The 27384-nt window shown below is 36.8% G+C and overlaps 1 protein-coding gene across 1 annotated transcript in view; it reads left to right on the forward strand.

The window, feature by feature from the left end:
• Positions 1 to 27384, forward strand: part of APBA2 (amyloid beta precursor protein binding family A member 2) — a gene marked incomplete in the record, with an annotated part of 214807 nt that overhangs the window by 183808 nt on the left and 3615 nt on the right. Inside the window, 4 exon segments of the mRNA XM_072399087.1 lie at positions 2833 to 3012; positions 3095 to 3307; positions 18638 to 18653; positions 24834 to 25027. Coding sequence (XP_072255188.1) covers positions 2833 to 3012; positions 3095 to 3307; positions 18638 to 18653; positions 24834 to 25027 — 603 coding nt within the window.

The raw sequence follows: 27384 nt of genomic DNA on the forward strand, positions 1-27384 counted from the left end.
AAAACAGTGTAATCTGCTTTTAGGTAACATGTCCAGTGGTGACAGATATTTTATTGTAGGCTAAAGCAGGAGCTGCTAGAGAGGCTTGTGGCTGAATGTTCAATAGGTATATAGGCACAAATACTAATTCTAGTAATTGTTTTTGTTTGTATGGTTCTTAATATTAATAATAATAATAATAATAATAATAATATTATAACATTGGTCATATTATGCCTGTGATTATTATACATTAAAACCCAGAGGGTAGCACTGTGTTTATGGTATTTTGTATGTTGTATAACTTGATATTTAAAAATCTTACAACCATTTTTATGGAAACCAAATACTCAAAGCCATGGTCATTTGAATAAGGTCACACATTGCCCAGTATGCTCTCTCTATTATCTCCCTGGAAACTGCTTTTTCTGGCTTCTTTCTCTGGTTGTTATCTCTAAATACTGAGCACACTGCAGAGAAGTTAGGAAGGCCAAAGTCTCAGGGAGGTTGTTCAGGGCAGCCATTACTGCTGTAACACGTCCCGGGTGTGAGTCTTGTTATATAGCAGTAATCTATTCATTTGCTGAGGATTGCTTTCCATGGTGCTGAAACAAGTACATACTGGCTATTCTTAACCTTTTTAACATGGGGGAGCCCTCAAAATAAAATAACTTTCAGGTCCCCAGCAACCCTTGCCAAAATGTATAATATGCCCAATTTAAGGTACTCGTGGTTAATGGGATGAATGGCACTTACATTGTTGGCTAGAGGGGAAGAAGAATGGCACCCTTACAGATAGCCAAATAGATCTTTGGTTCAGTGGTAACTCAGGAGTCTCATATTGTTGATTGATTAAGGAACCCCTAGCAATTACTGGAGGAACCCTAGTTGAGAAACACTGATTAAACTCTTTGAGGCCATTTTCAGCACTATGAGGGTTAATGTATTTTTAACATATAGGAAAATTTTGTGTAAAATTATTGTCCAGTCAATGTTAAGTACACCCATAAAGTTAAATGGCCTCATAAATTTAAAAAATAATTTGTTCATTTTATAGCCAGGAGGATTTTCAGTGCAGAACCCCTACAGACTACAGGCTAATCATTTTTGAATATTACAGCTAATAAAGTTGGTAAAGGCTGCCATCCAGTGGCTATAAATGACAAGGTTACGTCTTCTTTTTCTTTTAGGTACTAAAACCTGGGATGACTTGTTCACGCTAATTCTTTTTGTTATTGCATGCATGTTCAAGAGAAAACGCTTTATTATTGCAACTTGCAGCAAGTTACAGCACATACATTGGTGCACTGGTTTGCCATTCATTGTTAATGTAATCCTAAATGCACCCTAGGAATGCATTGCTGCCCATTGCACAGGTACATGTGGCCATGTGTGATTTCAAAATGCAGCATGCAGTAAATTTGTGTGTGGTGTACTGCACTTGGCAGCCCAGTCAAATCCATTGCAAAGGAAAATTGTGTGTTTAGTAAAAAAAATGAAAAACAAGTGAATGAGCTCCATTACACCTTAGACATTAAATGTTAACCACAGGTATTCCTTTTTTATTACTTTGGAACAAGCTATACTGAAGGTTGTTTATAATTTTTACAGATATTTTCATCTTTCTAGCAGGTCGTCTATCTCCTGTAATGAAATGTCAGATTTCATATTCCCCTTAGAATAGGAGTAGAAAAAGATAGGACTTGGAATGCACTATAGATCAAGCCTTACCTTACTTTTCACCAAAATTACTTCTAATAGCGTGTACAGACGTTGGATGGACGTCAGAGTTGTCTCTGGAAAGAAGCTTTCGTGATCGTTTCCAGTAACAGATGAACAAATAAGCACCGTACACAGAGATCTACAGTTCAGTTTGATTAAGAGGGGAAGGAGAGGAACAATCAAGCAGCACCCTGCTGTGCTCTACTCCAAAGAAATGCACAATTGTCCCTGATTGCTGTGGCAGATAAATGAACAACTTAGGGGGACTGCTATACACGTGTCAGATTTCCACAATTCATTGTGGGCGACTATTGTCTGAAGTTGATGTAACTTAAGTAGGAAGTGTTTATCACAATCACACAATTAGTGTTGCAATAGAAGAATGGAGCTCTTTTACACATTTTCAAACATTATTCAAGCCATAAGATGATCAGGACTGGACCTCACAGTGATAGCACTGGAGAGGAGGTGCGTATCACAGCAAGAGCTTTTTTGGGCAGTGGGCAGTTTACATAATCAAAGCTGTGATTCTAATTGAAGGTATGAATTTTAGGGAGATATAACAGACACAAATAATACAGCTTTGTAATAATTTATTATACCACTAAACATATTTTTAATGCAAGCAAAGTGAGTACCTGAATTTTGCCTGCTATCAGCCTCTTGCAGTCTCTGTTGAGGCAAGGAGAAGCAGCACAAGGACCAATCAGCTGTGCTGTAGTCCTCATGTGCTAACAAGGAGCATGCTAGGAGAAGAATAGAGGAGTATAGTGCTGAGCTCATCAGTTTGCTTCTCATTGCAATGTCCATTCATAGCGTGGGGAAGATCAGAAGACCTGAAAGTGCTCCTTAATTGTAGAGGAGTAAAATCAAGTCCTTTTCCCCAGTAAGGGTGTACTGTGTAGCACACAAAACTCAGAAATAGATAGACAGAAATATAAGTCTATTTAGCAGTAAAATAAAAAGCTCCCATATATATATTATATCTGTATATTTATATATTCGCCTAAACTTCAGGTTTAATGACATTTTCACTTTATAGAAATCATCTATAATTCTATAGGTGTCATAATTTAATCTCATCTTTTCATATATGTCTATGTTTTAATATAACATATTTTTTTATTACAGGCACAGCTCATTGCTCAATCAATTGGTCAAGCTTTCAGTGTTGCTTACCAGGAATTTTTACGAGCCAATGGAATCAACCCTGAAGACCTGAGCCAAAAAGAATACAGTGATATTATCAATACTCAAGAAATGTATAATGATGACCTCATACACTTTTCCAATTCTGAGAACTGCAAAGAGGTAATACCATATCATTGTATTTCTGGTTGTGTTATGGTACTCTTTTTCTGTTATTCATTTCTTATTATCAATTTACTAACAGCTGCAGGTGGAAAAGCTCAAAGGAGAGATATTGGGAGTGGTGATTGTGGAATCTGGATGGGGTTCAATACTTCCAACGGTTATTCTCGCTAATATGATGAATGGAGGACCAGCTGCTCGGTCTGGAAAACTCAGCATTGGCGACCAGATAATGTCCATAAATGGTACAAGCTTGGTTGGTCTTCCACTAGCAACATGCCAAGGTATTATTAAGGTAAGTTATATACCAGTTAAGAGCTAGGACATTTTTCTGTGCAAGTGCATCTAAAGAGGTTTCAGAAAGAAATGATAATAAATGATATAAGGCTCAGCATGTAAAATACAAGAAGCAGACTGAACACTGCAGGTTGGGGTGTATTGGGGAAAAAGCGATTGTCTTTGGAGCATGAGCCACTTACTAAGTTTTACTGAAGTTTAACTATTTTGCTTTTTACAAATCACCATATTGCCATATGCATATAAGTGTATGGCGAGAAACAGTTCCTAATATAAACAAATCAGATTCTTTATTTTGTGTTTCCAGTATATTGTGGTAAACTTTAGCTGTAGAGTCTGGGTTTGACATGTTAGATATCCAATACACAATACCTTGATTTGTATAAACAATGACTTTGAAATGACACAAATACTCAAAAAAGCAGTGTTTTTGCCTAAAAGTGTTCCATATTAGTAAAGTGATATATTCCATAAATCATTGTCTTCTATACTTCTCTTTCATCTGCCCTTACAAAGCAAAAAAGTACAAAGTTGATTGAAACACTGATAAAGTCCCCTCTATTATCTGCAGGAAGAAAAATAATGTTCCAGAACACTTAGGAACATAAAGTAGATTTGAATGAGCATAGTTTGATGTTATGTAGAGGACATGGAAGTCAAGGGGTATCAAGAAAGCTAATCATTAAATTAAATAAATAATGGAAATTATAAATGCACATAAAACTTTTTATGTACAAAAAATGTTAGAATTGCAAGTGCTTGGTATTTTTCTTAAGTATATATGCTGTTTAAACATTTATTTTAACTCATTTTAATGTTGTTGAAGCTCCAAGTTGACATGGGTGACAAACAGTTGAGCACATATTCGCATACCTAATGGTATTTAAACAACTACAATTTGATCAAATTAGCCAAGCAAATACAAACCACTGGTGGCACCATTTAGTGAATTTGTAATGCTTTTCAGCAACCACTGCTACTGTGCCAAAGGGTAGGGAGTCTACACAATTTTTTGCTCTAAGTACTCTTCAATTCTTTCATTTATCAAGAAGTGAAAGCCAAATCAAACCACCCAAGTCTTGCTTAGAAAAAGTTGTCCCTCAAAGGTTTTGGCACACCCATGACTTGGGATGGAAGCCACCAATTATAATAAAGGTGTTATAAAGTTCAACAACTGAAACTTCTGTAAAGGTGCACTGGTCATATCAAGATACCATGTTGTAAAAAGATCCTTGCATATAACCAATCTAGGTAGAAGAATTGCAAAAAATAAGATATTAATATTTTTAAACGGTATTTTTTTAGCACCAACATAATATGCAGCATGGTACATTCAAGTTATGAAATTATTTAATTGGTAATATGTCATGAATTCTAGTTAACTGAGACTTATATAGACCCTTTTGTGCAAAATCTCCAAAACCACATCTGTACACATTGAACATTGTCCGTGCCTCCCAAACTCCATATATACAGTGAAATATGGTCTGGATAGCATTATACCCTTGTCAGCTTGACATCAGTGAGTACAATGCAGGGAAATATGACAGGAAATCTTTATTCCAGTCTACTGGAGAGTGCAAAGTTGAGATATACTTGTCTTTGTTTATATAGCTGTGAAAATATAACATTGTGAAAAAAATGGACAAAGAATAAGATTTAGGTGTAGGGTTTTGGTTTGTTAATGGGGATTGCAAATGACAGACTAATACAGACAGTGATACAGGAGGAGAGGACCCTGCCCCGAATTTATCATCCTGTTTATTACAATTAATTTAGATTTCTTCTATTTTTTCCCCCAATATTTACAAATTGTATGCCTTGCAGAATATTCATATCATTTAAACATATTTGAAATCCCTTTTGTAAAGTGTTTTGCTGATACCAGTACACATGCCCTACAGCACTGGGGTGTTAAGCTGATATGTTCAAAATGGGTATGACATGTTTTTTTTTTTATGCACTGGTTTAACGTGCCTTCATATCACATGCTAGCGTAAATTGTAGTAGGGCAGCTCAGGCTGCCAACACTCCATAGAAGTAAAAAAATCAGGCCTGCACTACCTGTGGGAGCATACTGCAACATACTTTGGTATGCAGCGCAGTTTGCTTTGGAAGTGATATTGCATTGATAGTGGATATGTCCCAATGTATAGTATGCACATTAGTGTGCAGATATGGGAACACATGTATTTCTGCGATGCACCAAGTGCAAATATGTGAATTATTATATAGACACAAAAAATAACTCCTATTATATATATATCTAATAACTGTTAGATGAATGTGCATATTTTTTACTGGGTGAATTTCATATCATATATTTAAATAATTTACTCCTATTGGTTTCTAAGGCAAAAAAAAAAAACATTATCAGAATGATTTAATGAAGGCTAAGCTGGATTTACGAATAAATTACAAAGCTGATAAATATTCAGAGAAATTGGGAATCGTTTTGTTTGTACATGTGAATGGAAACCTAAAACTAGTATTCTTAAATGTTTGATTTCAATAAATGCATGTCAATACAAGGAGATTAGTACAGCATTTACAGCCTTCCCACCTCTTCTGTTGTGGGCAGATAGAAAATGACCGATACATGAACGATACATGAGAGATATGGGTGGAGATAAAATACCGTATTTTTTGGACCATAAGACGCACTTTTTTTCCCCCAGAAGTGGGGGGAAAAAGTCCCTGCGTCTTATGGTCCAAATGTAGCCTAAACATATGTTTCTTACTTGTCTCTCCTCTGTTCCTCTGTGCCCGAAGCGGTGAGCGGTGAGCACGGGTCTGGACCGCGGCCGCCTCACAGCTTGCCCGGGCCGTCTCTCCACCGTCCATTCCTCTCCCTCTGTGCCCGGAGCAGTGAGCTTGAGCACGGGTATGGACCGCGCCAGGCAGCGCTGCACTAGCCTGCCCAGTCATAATAAGCCCCGCCTCAGCTCCTCCCCAGCTGCTGTCCCGTCCCCCCTGTATAGCCCCCCCTCCGCCTTTTACTTACCCTGTTCTCCTGTCCAGCCCGGCCAGAGTGACTGTGACTCCTGTCACTCTTGTATCTTGCTCCCGGCGTCCTCCCACTCTCAGCATGATTGGCTGACAAAGTCATGCTGGGAGCAGGAATGCTGGGAGAGTTCTCCCAACATGTCAGCCAATCATGCTGAGAGTGTTCCCTGAATAGCGTGCTGAACCTCACTGAAGATCACTCTTCACCAGGATCTTCAGTGAGGTACAGCACACATAGTAAAATCACATATACACAACACAAACACAGTGAAAGCACACACATACACAACACAAACTACTTTTGCTGACTTTATTTGTTAATAATGGTTCTAAATGCTGCTGTTTACTTTACAGGGTTTATTACATGTGTTTATGACTGTGCTGTTGGTTTTTAATGCACATAAAATATTTTAGGACATAAATCTTTTTTTTCTTCATTTCCCTTCTCTAAAAACTGGTGTGTCTTATGGTCCAGTGCGTCTTATGGTCCGAAAAATACGGTACATATCCGGGATTAGTGCAGACAGAATAGTGACAGGTGAATAGATATAAGATATGTCCTGATACACCAGGCACCACAGTATGGGTACAAGATCTGGGCAGACACAATAGGGATTGGACAGATGCAGATACAGCAGTGTCTAGTTTATGGGTTGATGATGTATGCAGGCAAAGCAGGGACTGGGGTATGGATGCAGAATTTTTGTAAAGCAAGGATTGAAGAATGGGTGCAGGACCCAGTCTTGAAAAGCAAGAAGAATAGATATAGAATAAATAGAACCACATGGGGAACTGGGTACAGAGAAAGTACGAAATTAAGGATGGGTTTGTAATAGGTAAGGACCCTGCTTGAGAATGTAGATGATCTGTGCGGCAACATAAGGGATATATTATGGGTGCCGGATCTGCTGGGAATAGAGAATATACAGCCAAAACAAAAACTTAGGTATGGATATAGGTTTGGTTCAAATAAAGTAGGATCTGGAGCAGGGACTGAAGAATACATGTGGTTTTGATCTTCACATTACAGGGACTAGGTGCAGATTCCTAGATATGAGTACAGGGTGTGTGCAGACACATCAGGAATTAGAGAGCTTTGTAGACACAGCAGAAACCTACTTTTGGGCACAAGGTCTATGCAGACATTTGGGGAATGGACAAAAGGTACAAATTCTTTGCAGACAAAGCAAGGAACTATAGAATTGCTTTATAAAGTGTACAGACAACAGAAACCATAATATGGGGTAGAGTAGGTGCGCCCAACACATAAGTCCAAGTTTTTATTGTTGGTAGATCATTTTGACTTGGTCATTTTAAATGTAGCTCGCAGGCCATAAAAGTGTGGGCACCCCTGGGGTTGAGAATCATTGCAGGCAAAGCTTTGACTGAAGAAAGGATATGAGATCTGCACAAATACAACAGGAACATGACAATGATCAGTGCAGCCAAAGCAGGCACTGGAGTATGGGTTCTAGATTTTTGGTTTTGGAAGTGAACAGCGGAAGTGAAATAAAGGATAAGGATCCATACAGACAAAGCAATGACACTTCTCACCAAGATGCAGTAAGTGGTATTGTCTTCCCCAGAGCCCCCAATCATGTGGATGGTAATGGCTGCAGGACATCTCTTTGGCTGAGGAATAGGTGACAATATATTAGGTTCTGGTAGGAGTACAACAAATAAGCGTAGAAACATAGGTAAGTATTGGTCAAAGAACTGGGTGGATAATCAGCTGCAATCAGACAAGGTACAGGAGAAAGTCAACAACAGAGTGACAATTGTAAAATGCAGTCAGGTTAGGGTAAAGGGATAGCACAGGCTGCAGACAAGTATAATCAGAAAATCTAGCACAGACATATTCAGAAGAAACAAGATAAAAATCAGACAGACATAAGCCAAAAAACAGGAGAGCTTAAATACAACAGTGACAGCAGCCAGAGGATGAAGGTAATCAAATTATTTTATAAAAGTAAAAAACATCAGCATTGTGAAAATGAGAACAACCTACTTAGTGCTGCTGATCACCCCATCAATATTACAAAAATAGATATAAAAGAAGAAAACAAAATCAAATACACATTAGCCATAAAGATAATCAATCTTTAGTTCAGCTACTAATAGGTTGTTGTAACAAACCAACTAATTTGTGAAGTTGTCACAATATACAGACTGACACAGATTATTTGGTCAAGCGTGCAGACATTGATCGGAGGCTGTAGTCTGTATTTGTACTTTGTAATTGAATTTTTTATTTATGCAGGGCAGTCTGTCTCAATGTTTGATTTTGCATAATGATGCCCTGGCAACAAAAATGCACACTACTGCACAGCCCTGGCTTATAGAAATATTTGTTAACAAGTACTTGTTAAGAAATTTTAGGATTAAAAAGCAGCTGGCTGAATTGTTTGCATACATTTTTTGGCTTAATCATGGTTGGATCAGTCAATGTAAGTATGCTGTTCCCAGTGAACTTAAGAGGAACGGGAAGTTCTTGAATTTTGAATTGATTCTAATAATCTACTTTTTTTAGCTGATTGATCCAAATTTTAAAAATACTATAAATAGGCAAAGTTAGTAAAAACTAACACTAATAAGTACTGAGTGTTGGTGTTTTTTGTGTTTATTCAAAAGAAGCAGAAAAAATGATAGAAGTCAATAAAACTAACAGTTGTAATTTTTTTCTTACAAAATTATCAATGTGTTTTCTATTGTAATTTATTTATGCATCCATAGCTTGGTCCTTCTACATGCAGTACCAGTTCATGCCACAAGATGGCAGAGTTTACTATATTATGACCTCCATGGGAATTCATGTTATGTCTGAACTGTCTGAATATCAATTCACTTTTATATATAAAGTTTGTAACACACTAAAGTATACAGTGTTCTCTTAGTAATACTAAGTAATATACATTAGACCTTCTTGGATTCTGAATTATTTTGCTTCTTGTTGGGAACACCAGTTCTTTTTTTAACTCCACTACTGTATGTCTAAAGCTCCTTCTCATAATTTACTTGTGGTGAACAAATAAAGCTCCCTAAATTATCCTGAGTGTGATCTGCAGTGATACCTTTATGGATTATGATGAAGAGCATTGGTTTGCTGAGAGATGTGGAGGTCTGATAATAGACTAGCATTGTTAGTTCATTGCATCCTCTCACTTGGTTGTTCTTTCTTGATGTCAGATTTTTATAATATTTGTTTATTTTACATTATGAAGAATCTACCAGGATGTAGGGACTGTTGGTTGGTGACAGTTGAATGCATTTCCTCGAGTGGTACTTTGGTCGGTTTAGATATTGCCATTTATAAGGAGGAAATATGACAACTGAATTTTCCATTTCATGTTAATTGTTGGGTAATGTAGGGTGCACAGCGAAAAGAACAGTAAATGTATTATCTACTGACCACTAACTCCTGCTAACTTTGCTGTATGCTTTATCCCTACCCTGGTTTGCTTTGAGGTCCAATGCTCATTTTCCATGATGATCTATTGGTTGCTCATACCTTTCAGGAGGTGTCAAAATAGAATCTAAGCTGCATTTTCTAACTCCAACCATATGTGCATTGACACAAAGAAGGAGTCACCCCTCCCAAATGTGACCCTCCCTTAGCCAAACTGCTTTCTATTACCTCCTCCTTTAGACTAACTCACAACTTGAACATACATATAGGAGCCCATACATATTGCCAAACACACATTAGACCTGGAAGTGTGCAAACTCTGCAACCTCACCCACCTTGACAACTCCCTTTTTCTTCTTTCTGACCACAACCTAATCACCTTTTACCTAAAATCTAATTTATTCTAATTCTTGTTCTTGTAACCTTGACCACAAGAGATATCCGTGACCTTGACCATAACCTATTCTCAATGTGTATTATGTTAGCGCTATATAAATACTGTTTAATAATATTATTAATAATATTAATAATAATAAATACCACCTGCCTGATTGCCGAATTTCAAAGTGGGACTTAAGTTTCACTTTAATCACAGGGTCCCCAAACTTTTTGGTTGGTTCACTATTCTTAATACTAATAGGAGGGCAAAATACACTTGAAAAAAAATCAAAACTTCTTTAGCTGGTTGCATCTAGGTACTCTACACACATAATGCAATCAAACAAAACAAGTGCCGGTTTTCCGGCACTTTAGATCACGTCTTATGTCCCCTTGTCAGAAATTATTTGTACGTCCCCTGCCATCCCTATGTACACTCTTACATATTCCCATTTCTTTTTTCTACTCCCCATGGTGCTATTTCTCCCCCTCCCATGCAAATTGCTAAACACCACAATGCACCTTTATGACAATGGCTGCCATTTGTAGACCAGCAAATAAAAATACTGGTCACTAAAAAAGCTTTCTGATAGGCTGACAAGGGTTCCAGTGAAAATTTGTCTCCTTCCCCATCCCTCAAAAATTGGTAGGTATGTGTCTGCTGAATCCTGGCACCCAGTACAGGGACATTCTTATAATCCATTCTTAGGGATTGCTTATTCACCTATGGAAGAATCAGTCTCTTAACGGCAAGATCCAGTGACAAGCCAGAATAGTTTCCTCTCACTAGTTCATGCGAATACATTGTATTTATATGTGTGCATAGATGTACAGTATTCAAACAAAAATATGAGTTGCATTAGGTCAGCACATTTATTTTCAAAGATCTGCCAACACTTTTTAATACATTACACCACAATGCTCATGTAAAAACCATTTGTTGTACTACAACACCAGTACATTACTGTGCACTGTAATAGGTAAAAAGGTGATATGTAAAGATTTTGGTTAAAATTTCCACTTCTTACCTTATGATACTGAGTTGATCAGCCTATTTTTTTCTGTTCCAAAGTGTAAGGGAGCAGTGAGAGAGGGTCCCAAAGATGGAACAGGAAATCAAGGCTTTTCCCTTGCTCATATTTGGTGCTTTTCAGAAGACAAAGTTATCAGGGGATGGCAGAGGGTGACATTTACCTAGTACAGCCTTTGCAGAACTAGGTCCCAAGTTTGAATCTCGGCCAGGGCACTATCTGCATGGAGTTTGCATGGGTTTCCTCCCACATTCCAAAAACATGCGGTTAGTTTGACAGTTATTGGCTTCCCCCCCAAAACTGACCTTGGACTGTTGCAATGACAAATGACTGATGTAGGGACATTAGAATTTGAATTTTGAGGGACAGTTAGTGACTATGGGCTTTGTACAGCACTGCGCAATATGTCAGTGCTATATAAATACTGTGTAATAATAATAATTGCCAATATAAAAAGCTGAAGTCATTTAGTAGGTAGACTGTGTCCCCTTTAACAGTTTAAGCATTAGATTTTCAAGCTTGATTAAAATGCACTTCACTGACTGTTTTTTACAGTTGAAATGACCATTTTACAAATATTTCTAAATGTCATGGTTATTGTATTGCAGCATATGATTTCTCTGGATTTGTTGCTCTGTCTTCCTTTCCAGCATATAAAAAGGGTTTAAAATAGACAGAACTTCCCACTGACTGCATGCACTTAGGTGGCAGCATGTCATTAAAGATTGTATATTGTTAAATGGAAAAAGTACGCAGAGCCCTATAGCAGACGTCTCACCAATTGATGTGTGGCACTCCACAGAAGGGATAATTTGCCAGAATGGGTATAATTAAACATCCTCCACCTACGTGTCATTTTCTCATTATGCATGCAGCTGCTAGTTATTTACTTGGCTCACCACATGGCTGATTTTTTTGTACTTTCATCCTGCATAATGCAGAATGCACAGCCATTCCATAACTTAGGAAACCAACTGCAGACACAAAAGCAGTCACTTAATCTCTTATTGATCTCAGTGCGCCCCTAGATGTAAACCTTCATATCTCTTGTTTGTTTCACTTTTGTGAACAAACAAAATATGTTTATCTTTGGTGGATGCAATGTCTGCGCTGTTGAAAAGCAAAGGATTCTGGGTAAATCATAATGCATATAGATGGCGAGGAGTAGATAATGCTACACTTACTGCATTTATTTCATGATTTTTTTTGAATTTGCTCTAGTAAATTTTCCAGACCTGAGATGAATACAATACTACCCAGAGTGTGATTGAAGTGGCTTTGGCATGGAAACAGAGAATCCAGCTGTTATCAGGCTAACATGTGTTGCAAGCCTTCCACCTAGAACTAAAGGGTCCTTTAGTCTTAGCACCTGTTTAATCCAGCTGTATACGGATGTTCACCAATTAAATCTAATTTGGTTATTCTAACAAGTAACATATCTGATAAACCAATGCCAATGTAAGATATGCAATGTAATATTTGAATTTTATAGTTAATAGTTAAATTGTCATCAGTTTGGTCAGAATGTTCGGTGATTTTCCTATATAGGAAGACTCACTCCCTCCACCTCTAGTCACCCGTTCCTTATAAAAATTTCCTATATGTCACAGGGGGTGTAATACCATCACTCATTGCTTCAGTAAACTGGTTTTATTTTGGGGAGGAGCTTACCAATATCAGACCCTCCTCCCACTAGTAACTATAATAAAATTACTACCAACAAACACAAAATAACATTGTTGGAAGAATTTTCTCTGAATTACTCTTCAGTGGATTATTCCATGAGTTTCTACTTGTTATCACCTTATAAAACATACTGAGAAACACGTCTCCTAAATCCCCTGAAGAAGCCTTTCGCGTCGGGAACTACGAAAATATTTCACACTTGTTATATTCTATCTCTGTTAAGCAAAGGAGGACTATGAGTTTAGGCAGCATAGGAGAACTATGTTATTTTTAGCACTGTTAATTATTGTTACTTAAAAATTAAATACACTAACTACCATTTGACATAAAAAGCTGCTTTTTCTTCTCTTCTTTCTTTTTACCTACATAAACTAGGCTTGGCAACTATTTTTTATAAATGACCCTCCTCTAGTTAACCAATAATCTCCATAAGTGAATCTCCACAGGTCTGTCACCATCAAACCAAATTACTGATGTTATTCACGTTGAACCATTTCCATTCAGCACACAACTCAGGCTGTGCCACTCACAACAATTTCCTACATTATGCCACACTGTTGCATACCTGGGGATATCAAACTGATTATGAAGCAGTCTTTTCTGGAATGCATTGTGTTCTAGGGCCAACAATTAAGTAATATTTAATTGTTGGCCCTAGTAGTTGGAATGTTCCAGTTTAGGAACATTTATTTTTGTATATCTTGCATACAGGATACATTGAATTTCCCTTCCCTAAAGCAGCTCTGTATTTTGAATGACACTCCAACAAATTAAAGCAACCCAGCCTTGCAGAGTGTGATGATGCACAGTAATGCACTATCTATTTTTTGGGCTGCCCTAACATTATGGTCAACAACTCACCTAGGAAACAAACACACATTAACATACGTGCATTAACCCAATTCAGCAAACTAGGTTCCAATGTATCTGTAAGAGCTTTCTGGTTTGTACACTAGCATTAAAAAGTTTTAGGCAGGATGTTCTTGTACCTGGCAGAAGGTAAAAAGTTTTGTTTGCTTACAGTTAATACATTGAAAGTAGGCTGATAAGATGCAGGGTTAGAGTAAAATGTTTATTTAAAACTAAATAAAAAGGAATAGGAATGACAGGTTATCTTTTATCCTACCGATGCCATTGACGTTTTCTTTGCTTAAAATAATGTCCCTAGTAGGAGCAGCAAACCAATTTCAAACTTTTTTTTAATATGCCATTAGAAGAGCATTTTAGGATGGTATTCTAGACAAGTCTTTTTATGGGCCCAATAAATGAATTCATTCAAATATTCTGGAAAGAACCCTTACTAATGCCTGATATTAAAATGCTAGTTGAAGTGCTTGCTATGCATAATACATACTATATGGTATTGGTTATGCCCCATAAATCCATGCAATCAATATGGTGTATGCAGATTTTTTTTTCTAAATTACATATGCCTAATCATAAAAAGTCCTATTAAAGATGAAGGAAAGAAAAAGTATATACTTTAAAAAATGCTTCTGTTTGTTTCATGCTGATTAGAAAAACACCTATTTGTTTTCAATGGTCAGCATTTTCACTGCTCCATTAGGCTGGGTATGCACAGGCAGATTTGTAGACAATTCTGCACTTGACCATCAATTGTTTGCTGTGTTTCATTTCAATGCATTCTCTCGGACAACACCAAACATGGATGTTATTATCTGAGCTAATGTACACACTCTTCTTTTCTTGTTAAACTACAATAACACTTAAAGTCGACTTCTAAATTGAATTTTAAATTCTAAATAGGTAGTACAGTCTTCCTGTTTAGAGGGGGCACAAATGGCAATAAAAATACCAGCAACTATTTTTTGTAATAGAATAGAATGGAAAAAAAAATTGCAACCTCTTGAAGGTTGTCCCAGAGCTGAATGTTTGGAAACAGTCCCATTGAAGTCCCGTAGCTATAATATATAATACATTTTTGGTTTTGGGTTTAGATACATTTCATTTGTAGAAGAGAAAAATGAGGTCTCTTGTCTTGCCAGACAAGGCTGTGATGTCAAGGAAAGCTGTGTAAAACTGGACTGGATGGACAGAAATACAAATCTTTTAGCAGGTAAAACAGCTCTTATATTTGTATTTCATCTGTGTAAGTTCAGCAGGTATGACATATTAGGGATTTTCATTGGTTAAAAAAATCTTAAGAAAAGAGCAGGTTAGACATTATCTCCGGTGACAGACGTATAGCTGCTGGGACTGTTCTTTAAACTCAGTGGTAGAGATCTTAAAAGGAAAGCTGAAGATTGCCAAAGTGACTTTGTATTTGTAGCGAGTATGCAGGGGGCACAGCCGGGGTTGTTTGCCCACACTGCTTCAGTCAAAAAAGAAATGGAAAGAAAAGAACAAGACAGTATGAATACTCTATCATAAATTCAAGCCACCCAGTGTTTGCAAATCCTGTTTCTGTTCCACCGAATTAAAACTTATGTTTAAGACATTGAACATTTTATTTCTGGTCCTGAAGCGACTTAAGCCAGAATGGAATGTTTTTGCTGCTGGTGCCTCCCCTGCAGTTTTTGTAAAAGCTATGTGTATGCCCTTTGGGTATCAGGAGAATGAGCTTAACAGTTTTTGCAAGGGGTCAAACCTCTAATACAGTGCCTAGGATTATTTGTTTATTTTTTACTAATCTTAACACTCAGTACACCTCTTTAACTGAATAAGTAGTCGTATGACCATTGTATGTCCAGGTCAATGTGATATGCTGGAATGAGTTGTAGTAAGGCTATGATGTACCCTATGTACAGGACAATGCCAAACACATTGGTTGATTCATACCTTCCATATATTAGCTCATTTACTGCCTACACAAATTGGATGACAACCAGTTGTTTACAAATTATCTAATATTCAAATAAAACATACAGAAAAGCTTTTAACAAACGTACTTTAAACTAACTTTGCATAATTGTGCCCAATGGAGAAGGAATGAGTGGTGCAAAGGGTAATATCATGTTAATGGGGAACAATAGTGACCTGCCTGGAAATATATGTAATATGAACTTTACTCAATTCAAACATGAATGGGCTCAGGTGAACTTAAAGGCACCTTAAAGCAGAACTCACTTCAATTTGCTCACCTACCAGAAATGGCAAGTAAGGATCCATATTTTAGGCAAACCCATGGTATTAACTGTTAAAAGGTGTTTTAGAGGAGTTTTGTCTGTTGCCACTTCCTTGTCACTCTTAGGTGCCATTGCCATGAAAGTTGATGATCCTAAAGTGGTGGATGCCAGGATATGAGCACCCTTCTTTTCTCCTTCGATAGTTTGGCATTAATCAGCAGACTGCATTTCCACCCCAGCATTCCTATTAGTAAGATAGGAAGAATTAAGTGCGTTATATGGTTATGGCATGTAACATAGTTTTAGAATTAAAAGTACACATACGTTTCAGTAAGTATCAGTGCCACATACATAGTGGTAGTGGAATTCTGAAAAAAGTTAACATAACACTCCCACTGTCCCAAGTGAGTGAGGGGACAAGAGATGATTGGAACCAAGAAAAGAAAAAAAATATTAGAAATTAGGATTAAAAAGTAAATACAGTAATCTGTAGCTTAGTAATTATAATCTATCATTATCTGTCATATTTGCATTTTATTTTCTAATTTTTTCATATGTGCAAAGACAATATCTGCCCTAGACATGGCTGTGAATACTTAGTTTATCACAATGCTTGCATTATGATCTTTACAAACCCATCTGGATTAATTACTCCTTGATCTTTGGAAGCTGTGATTTTGGTACAAACATGAAATAAATCTTTTTCTGTGGGTTTTAGTGGAAAGTATTTATTTGCTGTAAGCAAGTGCACAGTTTATAATTAAGCTACAGGCTTTAAAGTTAGTATTATGTCTTGTTTCTGGGTAAAATAAGGTCTCTCATCAAAATAAAAGTGATTGACAACTGTTTTATGAGCCACATCATTATAGGCATTTAAGAAGAAGTAACACTGCATACATTTTGGTTGAGAGATAGACTTCATTGGAAAGCAAAGGAGGCCCTTTTGCAGTATAAATAAATTATGATACATCAGGGAATGAACACTGAGGAATAGAATCCTGATACAGTATAAAAATTACATGATATATATACTACACTTCTATACTATGTAAGAAAAAGACAGGCAACTGCTAAAAAAATCTGTATAGAACTATGGATTTAAAGTAAACCCATGCTTTGCCCATGTGGGGCAAATCATAGGTTTCCTTAATGCCGGCCTCCTGAACATCACATAGTCCTCTTTCCTTTACTCGCATCATTAAAATATATCCTGTTGCTTTGCTCTACTCATGCTATACTATTACAACATGGCAATCTTCTTGAACAAATACAAGTCTTAGGTTCCTCAGTGCTGTTGTTTTGTATTTTCTATTGGTTTGTGGTATAGACCAATATATATATATATATATATATATATATATATATATATATATTTCTTTTTTCAGCCTGTACATAAATTATGGGTCCTCTGTGCTTGCCAGGGTGAAGATCTTGGCTTACATTTTGCTTTGAAGGAAACGCTTCAGTATTCCTTCACAATATGTAACATGTAACATAACAGCGCATAGCTGTATTTATCCACTAAGGACTATTTCACATGGATGACTTCTTCTTTGAAGGATATCATATTGATTGTTGAATCATGTAAACATGAACATAGTATCATGTCTGGTAACCATAAAGGGAATAACTACAGAACACATCATCCATGTTTGTGTCAGTGTCTTGGGGCTGAATTATATCAAGTTGGATGAACGTGCCTTGTTTTATTTAGTGGTGTGTTTGACATTGTTAAGGCTTCAGTTAACATTTGAGCTGGTAAATTATAAATAGTGGCTAAAAACTTCATTATTCGGAAATTGTAGTAGGTTTTGACTTTGTGGCTGGGAAAAGTTGGAAGGATTCAGTTCAAATGGCCATAAAGGTCATACTGTCAGTTCTGTTCTTCACTTCTCTAAATCCTTCAACTGTTCTAAAGTTACAGAATATACCTGGCAAATTTTCGCAAAATGTGTATTACCACTGTAATTTTAACGGTTCAGAAATGTTGGTCTTCGGATCCTTCCTACATTGCTTTCTGTTCATGCGAGAACAATGCACTATTGTAATATTAAACCAGATTATCAATAGATAAAAATCAGAGTTCCTTTCTCTATGGAAGCATAGTAACACAAGTGGTTTTAGACATGTTTATTTCTCAGGTCCGTAGCTGTACAGAGTTTATATTCTGTATGCATTATGCATTACATCACTATTTGTGCTCCCTGAACATTTTTGTCCCCTCTTTACCATGAGTGAATACCATCTCCTTGTATCAATAAACCACCATGTTCATATATCATTTTAAAATATAAAATGCAGCATCCTGTCCAATTCATCCAGCAATTTTGTGGTCAATGGTAGGTGCATAGCAATGGCTCTTGATTAGCAGTTCACATTGGTGCCTTTGTAAGATTTTTGATGTTTTGTTTTTTGTTTGGACTGTAGTAGTATCAGCATGATTGGTGGTTACAGTAAGATCAGGGTAATTTATTCAGGCATTTAGTTTGTTCTCACAGAAGCTTCAAGTAACTTATGCCTTCGAATACATTCTTGAAAAATTAGCAAAAACAGAATTCTCATTGTTACTACAGTTACTACATTCCAGTTCTTTGGAGCTTCCAACTGCCACTTTGAGGTGATCACCAGGTAACAAACCCTGTTCTGACTTTTAAAAATGTGGCATTATAAAAACAGCAATGAGCTTTCTAGAAGTCAATAAAATTTTTTGTTCAAGCACTTTTTCTTATTTAAAGGCCCCTAAATCTCAAGGTACTTAGTAAACACATTTGCCCTGCAGTGCCTTTTGAAAACAAGAGCTGTTAGCAGCCAGTGGTAGAAACAACGTATCTTAGGCTGTGCACACAAAATTATTGCTGTGTGAGACGATGGTCCTGCTAGTCTCAGGTGTAAATCAGACGTGTACAACTTTCCCCTGATGTTGTTCATTCATCCATCCAGGTGAATTAATGAACAACCAGTCGGGAACAACTGCATTCCTTCTCCCTCTTTCCTCCCTATTGAACAAATAGGGAGGAAAGCCCATTCATCTGTGACTGGAAGTGATCATGAAAGATGGGGCAACACAGTGGCTCAGTGGTCCCACTCTGGCCTTAGGTCCCTAGGTTTGAATCTCAGGCAGCACATTATCTATATGGAGTTTGCAGGATCTCCATGTGTTTGAGTGGGTTTACTCCGGTTACTCTGGTTTCTTCCCACATTCTAAAACATGCGGTTAAGTTATTTGGCTTCCCCCCAAATTGACTATAGGTTGTTTAATGACATATTAACTATGGTAGGGACATTAGATTGTGAGCTCCTTTGCGGGACTGCTAGTGAAATAACTATGGGACTTTAAGCGATGCATAAAATGTTGGCACTAGAAAATTACTGAATAATAATAAAATATTGTTTCCAGCAACAATTATCCTACATGTGTACACATAGCCTTAATGTCCAGCACAATTAAAACTAATTACTAAACCACAGTGTCTATAAAATGTGCTCTGAAACAAATATGCATACCTGTTCAAACTTTAGAAGATTAAAATCCAGTGATTGATTATTCTAGTAAGTGTCCTGACCTCTTGGCAATCACTTGGTGTGTAATTCATCTTAAAATATTGCAATATATATACTCAAAAACAAAATGCAGATAAAAACCAAGCAGACAGTGTAATCTGTCCTTTATACTTCTAAATATATTTTGCCTTAGAATAGATATGAGTTCATAAATTTAGTAATTTGGTTACTGTTGATTTTCCCCCATCTACTTCTAGTTGGCTCAAAATTTGATAAAATAATATGTTTATATGTTATTTCTTCTTCTTGTTTTAGTATCCCCTTTCTAACCAATATGATTGTGGTCTAATCTTAAAAAAACATACAATTTTTATTTTTAATATTGTATTATGTCATATTTGAAATTCCTTATTTACTGATGGATAGACTTTGGTTAGTAAATCCGTACATGATGTATACTGGGCCCTTGTAGCTATGTGTTGTCTAGTCGTCTTCAAGAGCTCATTGACTCACATAGACTAATACATGCTGCATCAAGATGAAATATATTGCAATTAAATTGCTCAATTACACTTTTAACAGTGATTATTTCAAATAAATTGGTAATCTGTAAAATAAAAGTGACATGAGGGTGACCATTCTAAGGACATCAGGATGCACTAAAAATGCCTGAGAACATATTTAGCAGTATAGGGTATAAGGGTATAGAATAGTCACTTTAGGAACCCGTTAACAATATTTTGTTGTTGAGGGTGTAGTAGCCTTTTACGTAGTAGGGCTATGGGTTTAACCCACATGCTCAGGCACAAAAATTAAATTTCCATTGTAATGAATGCTCTGTTGAATTTCAGTTTATCTAATATACTTCGTACCATTTATGGTACATATTCTTGATAGAATGTGACAATCATACTATGAGTACCAATATTCAGTTTGAATTACTTATCTACAAACCAAAAGCTAAATGCAAAGGCCCACTAACGATGAAGATTTTATATCCATCGTTTATGTGAAAGCCATTCTTTTGCTTTTTTAATTTGAATGAATTAGAATCTCTGCACTACTAACTGAAGTCATTTGTGTGTAATTGTTTTTCCAAGTGAACATACCTAAATCTCTCGGAAAAGTTTGCTGATGTTCAAGTTCGCCTTGCTCCGGTGCTCTCTATTTTCCGCCTTATTAGCCCTAGGAGAATCCTTTACCTTCTATGTGAGAGGGCTGCTCAAGTTGTTTCCTTTGCAGATCTGCTATCACACATTATTTCTACAGTACTAAATCCAATAATTTTAAAGGTACAGTTCTATTGCAGATATAAATTTAAATAAAACGTATCAAATTATAGCTATTTTATCCAGCTATAGCTGTAAAGTGTCAGCCTACTCCTTTAAATAAGCCATTTCTATTAAACTATGGCAAAAGAACCACATTCACTGACATTAGGCCATACCCACTTACAGAGATACATCACTTGAAGGTGATCTTTCACTCTCATTAGATGCAGTAGGCCTGATTTATTAAAGCTAGCCAAGGCTGGAGAAGATACACTTTCATCAGAGAAGCTGTATGATCCAGAAAACCTGGAATGGATTTGTTAAAATCATTTGCTATTTGTTAACAAATATTTTCAATCCTGGACCAGATCCATTTCAGGTTTTCTGGATTGCCCAGCTTCACTGATAAAAGTATATACACTCCAGTCTCGGAGAGGTTTAATAAATCAAACCTTCCCACCCACATCACTCATTTGACAATATTAGCTGTAATTGGCACATTTTTCCTCCCATCTAAAATATCAGTAAATATTCAGTATCTTCCCAATATATAATTGAGAATAATATGGGGCGAAGATTAAGAATACATGAACATGACCTCAGATTAACAGGAGGAATGTTTAAAGCTAACCCCCGATCTAGTAGCCGTTATTAACATTCAACTGGACTTGTTCTTGTAAAATTGAGTATTTTTTATGACTTTCCAAGTCACTTAAACATTTCTACCACTGTAATAAAAAATACCACAGCATTTTTATCTACACAGTTCAAACACCTTAAGCATGGAAGATGTTGATTGTCCAAGACCAGAAGGTGTGAAACATGTTGAACCACCCTGCTCACATTGCATAATCCCATGCTTGGGGTTGGGAAATTGTGAAACCTTCAAATTACATGGCTGATGCTTTGAATTGTTGTTAAGTAGCCAGGATATAAACTTCAAAACTGCATTTTAAAAAAAAATCATGGATAATGTTGAAGGCCCCCACCCTGATTGGACAAAGTTGTTCAAATTGACGTAGATGGCCTCTTTTAAGCCTCTTGCAAACCAGTTCATCTCTCTGTCCAAAATATGTACCTCATTGTCCTGGAAAAAATGTCTTCTTTCTCTAAGATATAGGAACACTGAATTTTGTTCTGAACAATTCGTCCTACTATGTTGGACCATTTGTTTGTTGGGAGGTTGGTTTGTCTCATTGATGTACAGGTTTTTATATTTCTTACTACTACACTGCTGTTTTAACATCTCTGTCTTGACAATTTACACTTTCCACCATTTAATTATTGACATTATTATTTTATTATATTATTTTACGGAAAGATTAGTTCGTTTTTGGATCAGACTTCCAGCAGAAGTAGTAAGATTAGACATGCTCGGGACAAAAATAGATCTATATACAGACAAAAAAGTTCAAAAATAGTTTAAAAAAAGCTTTAAAAATAAAAAAGTAATGAGCTTGATTAATTATTTGAATGTGTGTGTGTGTGTTTTATTGCTAGGACTTCTATGTTTCTAGAATAGGAATGCCCATAAACTAGGTGGAACTCACCCTATTTTGGTGTACGAAACATTAAATTGTTGTAAGTGCCCAGATAATATGAGATTATGAGATAAAATTTAAACAATGGAAACTATGGTCGCCTTCCCTGCTAGACGGAGCTGTGCTGTGAGAAAAGGGCTGTGTAACTCTTAGGACTGGTAGTAGCCAATATAAAGCCTTTGGTTAGTAAATTAGGTCTCATATATATTTCATATTTCATCTATGGATTCAACTATTTGCCTGAAGTTCACCTTTAAACTGAAAGTACAATTTAACATGCAATTAATACACACATATCACATTTCCCTAAATCTGCTGAAAAGAGACTCAGACAAATTAGCATTTAATTCCATATAGAAAAAGCACAATACAGATATGGCACAAAATTATAAAATATTGCCTCAGGTCAAGTCTTTACAAAGAAACTAAATCTAGAAAATATATTGTATTTGTTTAAGAAAAGGAAAGAAGCTTACAGCTTAAATAAAACTTTAGTAATTCTTGCTACGTACTTAGAAATCAGTTGAAGTTTGTTGCAATATTTATAGGATAAAGTGCTAATCTGTATTAAATGAATGCACAAGTAGATTAATGTGTGCAGTTTATCTTTACATGCAACTAATCCCACAGGGAAGTAGAGAGTATAGGTTAAATAGCTTTAAATTGCTGTCTCTGTGTAAAAGATCCTGAAGGCTTATAAACCCCAAGATGTACAGTCTGAACATTATTTTATTCCTACCACCCCCTTGAGAGCTTAATATGAGCACAGCAGTCCAGCATAGGAAGAACATTAATCAGAATAACACTGCATCTACCTACATATTTCAGCTAAATGGAAATGACCGGAAAGGTTTCAACACTTGCGGGGAAATTGGGAAATCTTTATATGAGCTTTCGCTATAGCAAGATTTGTTCTCTAAAGTATTGACCTAGACCGTATCATGTTATTTTATTTCATTAGAGGTGACCAGGAGTTGCAGGCTACAAAAATGACTTATATCTTATATTTCAAGTCAATATCTGGAGTATTTGCAGTTTCAAACAGGCAAGACTTAATTTAAATACTGCCTTCTAACCTACTGGAGCCAGCAATGTAAATTTAATGCTGTCCACTCATTTCATATGTAGTCATCCCGACAGGAAGCAAGGAAAATCTCCCCAACGCAGACAGAAATAAAAAACTGATGGAGATTCCGACCTGATAATAGACAGCTAGCTTTAACAAAAATATATCATTTGTAAAGGGCAGAACTATTTAGATCTTTAAATGTGGCCTTTTTCAAATTGTCTTCTAATTATCTGAAACTTAAAGAGGAATTATAAAAAAAAAAAAAACACAGTTCCCTTTAATCCCGCAGGGCAGACCGATCATTCTGGAGGTGTCCAGCATCTGGTCTTGTGTCATCCCGACATTCGTCCTGGAGCCGGCGCCATCTTCGTCTTCTCTTCCTGGTTCTTCATCCTACGTCACCCGAACCAGGCGCGAAATTGGGTGACGTAGGAGAAAAAAAAATTTGGCAATCTCACTGTGCATGCGTGAGATCGGCAAACTGTACTCTTTAAGCAAAAAGGCTCCTTCTGTGCAAGCCTGAGATGCTCAGACATGAGTAGAAGGAGCCTCCAGGGATGCCTGACATAGGTATCCCGGGAGGCTTTGCGCTCCCATTCATTCTCGACCGCCTAGGCAGCCAAGCATTAGGGGCGGAAAAAAAAAGAATTTTTCTCCACCCTTTTAAGGGTTCTCTAACCTTTTATGTAAAGTGAAAATTCTGAGTATAGGTACACTTTAGTTTGCAAACTACCTGGTCTCCTATGGTCCAGGTCCAGAATAATTTGTTGTGCCTACTTGGTTTAAGTTATATTAGGCAGTATATAATGTTATGTCAATGTGAATCTTTCCTTATCTATAAACACCTCCACCATGGATAGCTATGACTTCTATGTAATAGGGATATGTAGACCCCAAGAACAGTGAGGGCTTTTTTAGTTTTTAAATAAGGAGATTAAGGAGCCTATTTAATTTAACACCTAACATTCACCCAATCTTTACAGAAGATTCACACATAGAAAATGAATTAATTAATTAAGTCACATATTTTCTTATTGAATCCTATGTGAAACATTTTTGATCAGAATGGGATAAATCCTGGGTGAAAGAAATTGTAATTAATCCCGTCCTTTCTGCAATAATGCCTCTTACCTGCCTGATCTCTCCGGGTTTCTGGCAAAAAGCTGAGCTGTGCAGCATCAGCTTTGGTTGCCAGAGAAACCCAACATTCACAGATACCCTTGCATGTGCATGAATAAATAGATTCCCACCCGCCTGCATGAGGATTACTTTATCCTGGCTTAACCAATCAAGACATCTAAAGATCATGAAGAAGCAGGTGAGTTGTCCTGGGTTCAATTCCACTTTAATTCCTCATTATTAGAGAGTGGTTTGCAGAATGGAAATACCTCCCCAAGTAAAATGGCAGTATTTCCAGGAATACCTGTTTAGGCTGAAATGTTACCTGATTTGTTGGATGATGTCAACACTATAAAACTTTCCAAAGCTTTAATAGGAATAGTATCTCATATTACAGACAAGGTCCTATTTAACATATTAAGTTAGTAAGATGGTATCATACTTGATTATATGTCTGCAACTGACATGTCCTTCAATTTTCAGATCTGCAGCCTCATGAGAGGAGGGATTGCGGAGAGAGGAGGTGTACGAGTGGGGCATCGCATCATTGAGATCAACGGGCAAAGTGTTGTTGCCACAGCTCATGAGAAGATTGTTCAGGCACTCTCCAACTCAGTAGGAGAGGTAAGAATTTGGGAATATGTCCTGGGTGATTGGCTTTGATTATATTTTATTAGCAGGTGATGTCAAGGATATGGACAGTGAAAATGTATTTGCTTGCTTTGACACCTAATGTCCTATGTAAGAGTTTAAAGCCCAGCTCAAACCTATACCTATTCAATTTTGGACAGGCAATTAGTATTTACAATCTATGTTGGGTTTATAGTGATGTCTTTGACTCTATTTTGAGAATACTTTACCTTTTTGTTATGACCGTAAATAATGGGACATAATGTTACAACACCGCAGGTTGGTGGAAAATATCCCCATAGGAGTAACAGGCAAAGTATAACCATCTCTTAATCTATCTACAGCTAACATTTGGTTGGAGTTAGGCTTAAGTATAGTAGGGCTGTAAGTGTAATATTATTGCATAAATATTTGTATTCGACCCAGATCTTTTTTTAAGAAGTCTTTGACACAAGAAAGAAGTAAAGAAGTGCACGAAAATGGATTTACAATGAAACTCCAGTAATTTTTTAAATAAATATATTATCTATATATATATATATATATATATAGTGGGAATTAGCTTGACAAATGGTAGGCGACTAGTAGGACTGGATGCCATATCAGGGTTTTATTGGAAAAAAACAACAACAAAATTGTTCCAAGAGGAAGGCTTAACGTCAGCCGGTGAACAATCACACACACAAGCACTTATCTTCAGCTGTCTATAACAGCCCATTTTCAAAAAGGGAGAAAAAACTATAGTCACCTTGTCTGTAGAGTCCTGTCTCTCTCCCTCTTTCTCAGGAACACTGTGGAGCTGAATGCTCTCAAGCCCTTTCCATTAGGGTCTTTTCCTCTTCCTCACACAGAGCCCCTGTCTGTCTCTCAGCAAAGCTCCCTCACACAGAGCACCAGTCTGTGTCTCTTCAGCAGAGCTTTCTCACACAGAGCACCTGCCTGTGTCTCTTCAGCAGAGCTCCCTCACACAGTGCACCTGTCTGTGTCTCCAGCACATCCACTGACTGAGCTCCTGGCTATATATATACACACACACACTGAGTTGCAATTACATAATTAAACCTGAGCACTGCTTAGTACTGAAAAATATGGTTTTCAAATAAATGGGCAGAATGACAGTGTGATTGAAGAGAAGTTAGAGCATGGACAGGAGAAAAGAGAAGGCAAGCTGAAAATACTTTAAACTGGTTACATGGGGATATCAGTCATCAATAGCATTGGTGGAGCTCTTCCAAGGAGAAATTTTGGAGCTGTCAGTGCTGTATCTAAATTTGATAGCTGCCCAGCTGATATGCTGACCCTTCTGTCCTCAATACATTCGGAGTACCTGACCTGGAACAAGTTTACAAAGTCAGAGAACGTCAGAAGTGCCTATCTAGATATTTGCTGCGGATTATTAGGAAGAATCAGTAGGAAAACCAGGTGACAGCCATTGGATGAATATAGTAGCAATGACAATGTCGTTTCTTCCAGGAAAGCTTTTCCTGAAATGCATTCATATTACCCGAAGCACTAAAATTCATGTTATTAAAAGTACTGTTTACAGGTGAATAAAATGGAGCTCATAAAAAATTTCTTTTTGCTTTTTTCCTTCCTTGAACAAAAACACAATGCATCCTATTTTAACACTAGGGATCCTGCTGCTTTACTTTTGTGTCCATAATTCAGTGAGGCATTTCCATCTGAGCAGCAGATATAGGAGCTCACTGTCCTGTGCTATGCATTGAAATGTTCTGTCCTATGAATATTTCCTTTCATGTGTGAATCACTTTGGGTGGATATAAAAACATTAAATGAAAAAGTCAGTTCTCTCAACCCTAATATTATGTGTTGAGCCACATTGTGAAGCCCAGGGCTTTGAACATTTTATTTTAGATGTTTCATTGATGAGATAAATTGATATTCAAAATCAGAAGTGGAAGAAAAGATTAAAACGTATCCAAAATCCATTTATTTTCAGGCTTTATGTGCAGCTCTGGTTTGTATGTGGGGGTGAGATAAGGAAAACCAGGCAAAGTAACGGTCATTGTGTAGGCCTGTGTATTCTCTGAATCAATGGGTGGCATGGCAAGGCTGTCCCTATGATTTATAGAAACTGGGATGAATACAGGAATAATGCTTAGAAAACCAACTCACTATGGTGTAACTGTTCCCCTATAGTACTGGATGTGCTGGTGCTGTCCCCAATTAATCAGTGTCTCTCCAAATGTCACTTAGTTATTTATTCCAACCCTGTATCTTTACATTCACCAATATATTTGCTAGCTGTACAAAGTACAGAATAATTGTATATCTTAAAGTTTTCATGTTGTGAAAGAAGTCCTAGGCCATTTACATATTGTGTTAATTAC

Source organism: Pyxicephalus adspersus, chromosome 2 (genome assembly GCF_032062135.1).
Source record: "Pyxicephalus adspersus chromosome 2, UCB_Pads_2.0, whole genome shotgun sequence".
Lineage (NCBI taxonomy): Eukaryota > Metazoa > Chordata > Amphibia > Anura > Pyxicephalidae > Pyxicephalus > Pyxicephalus adspersus.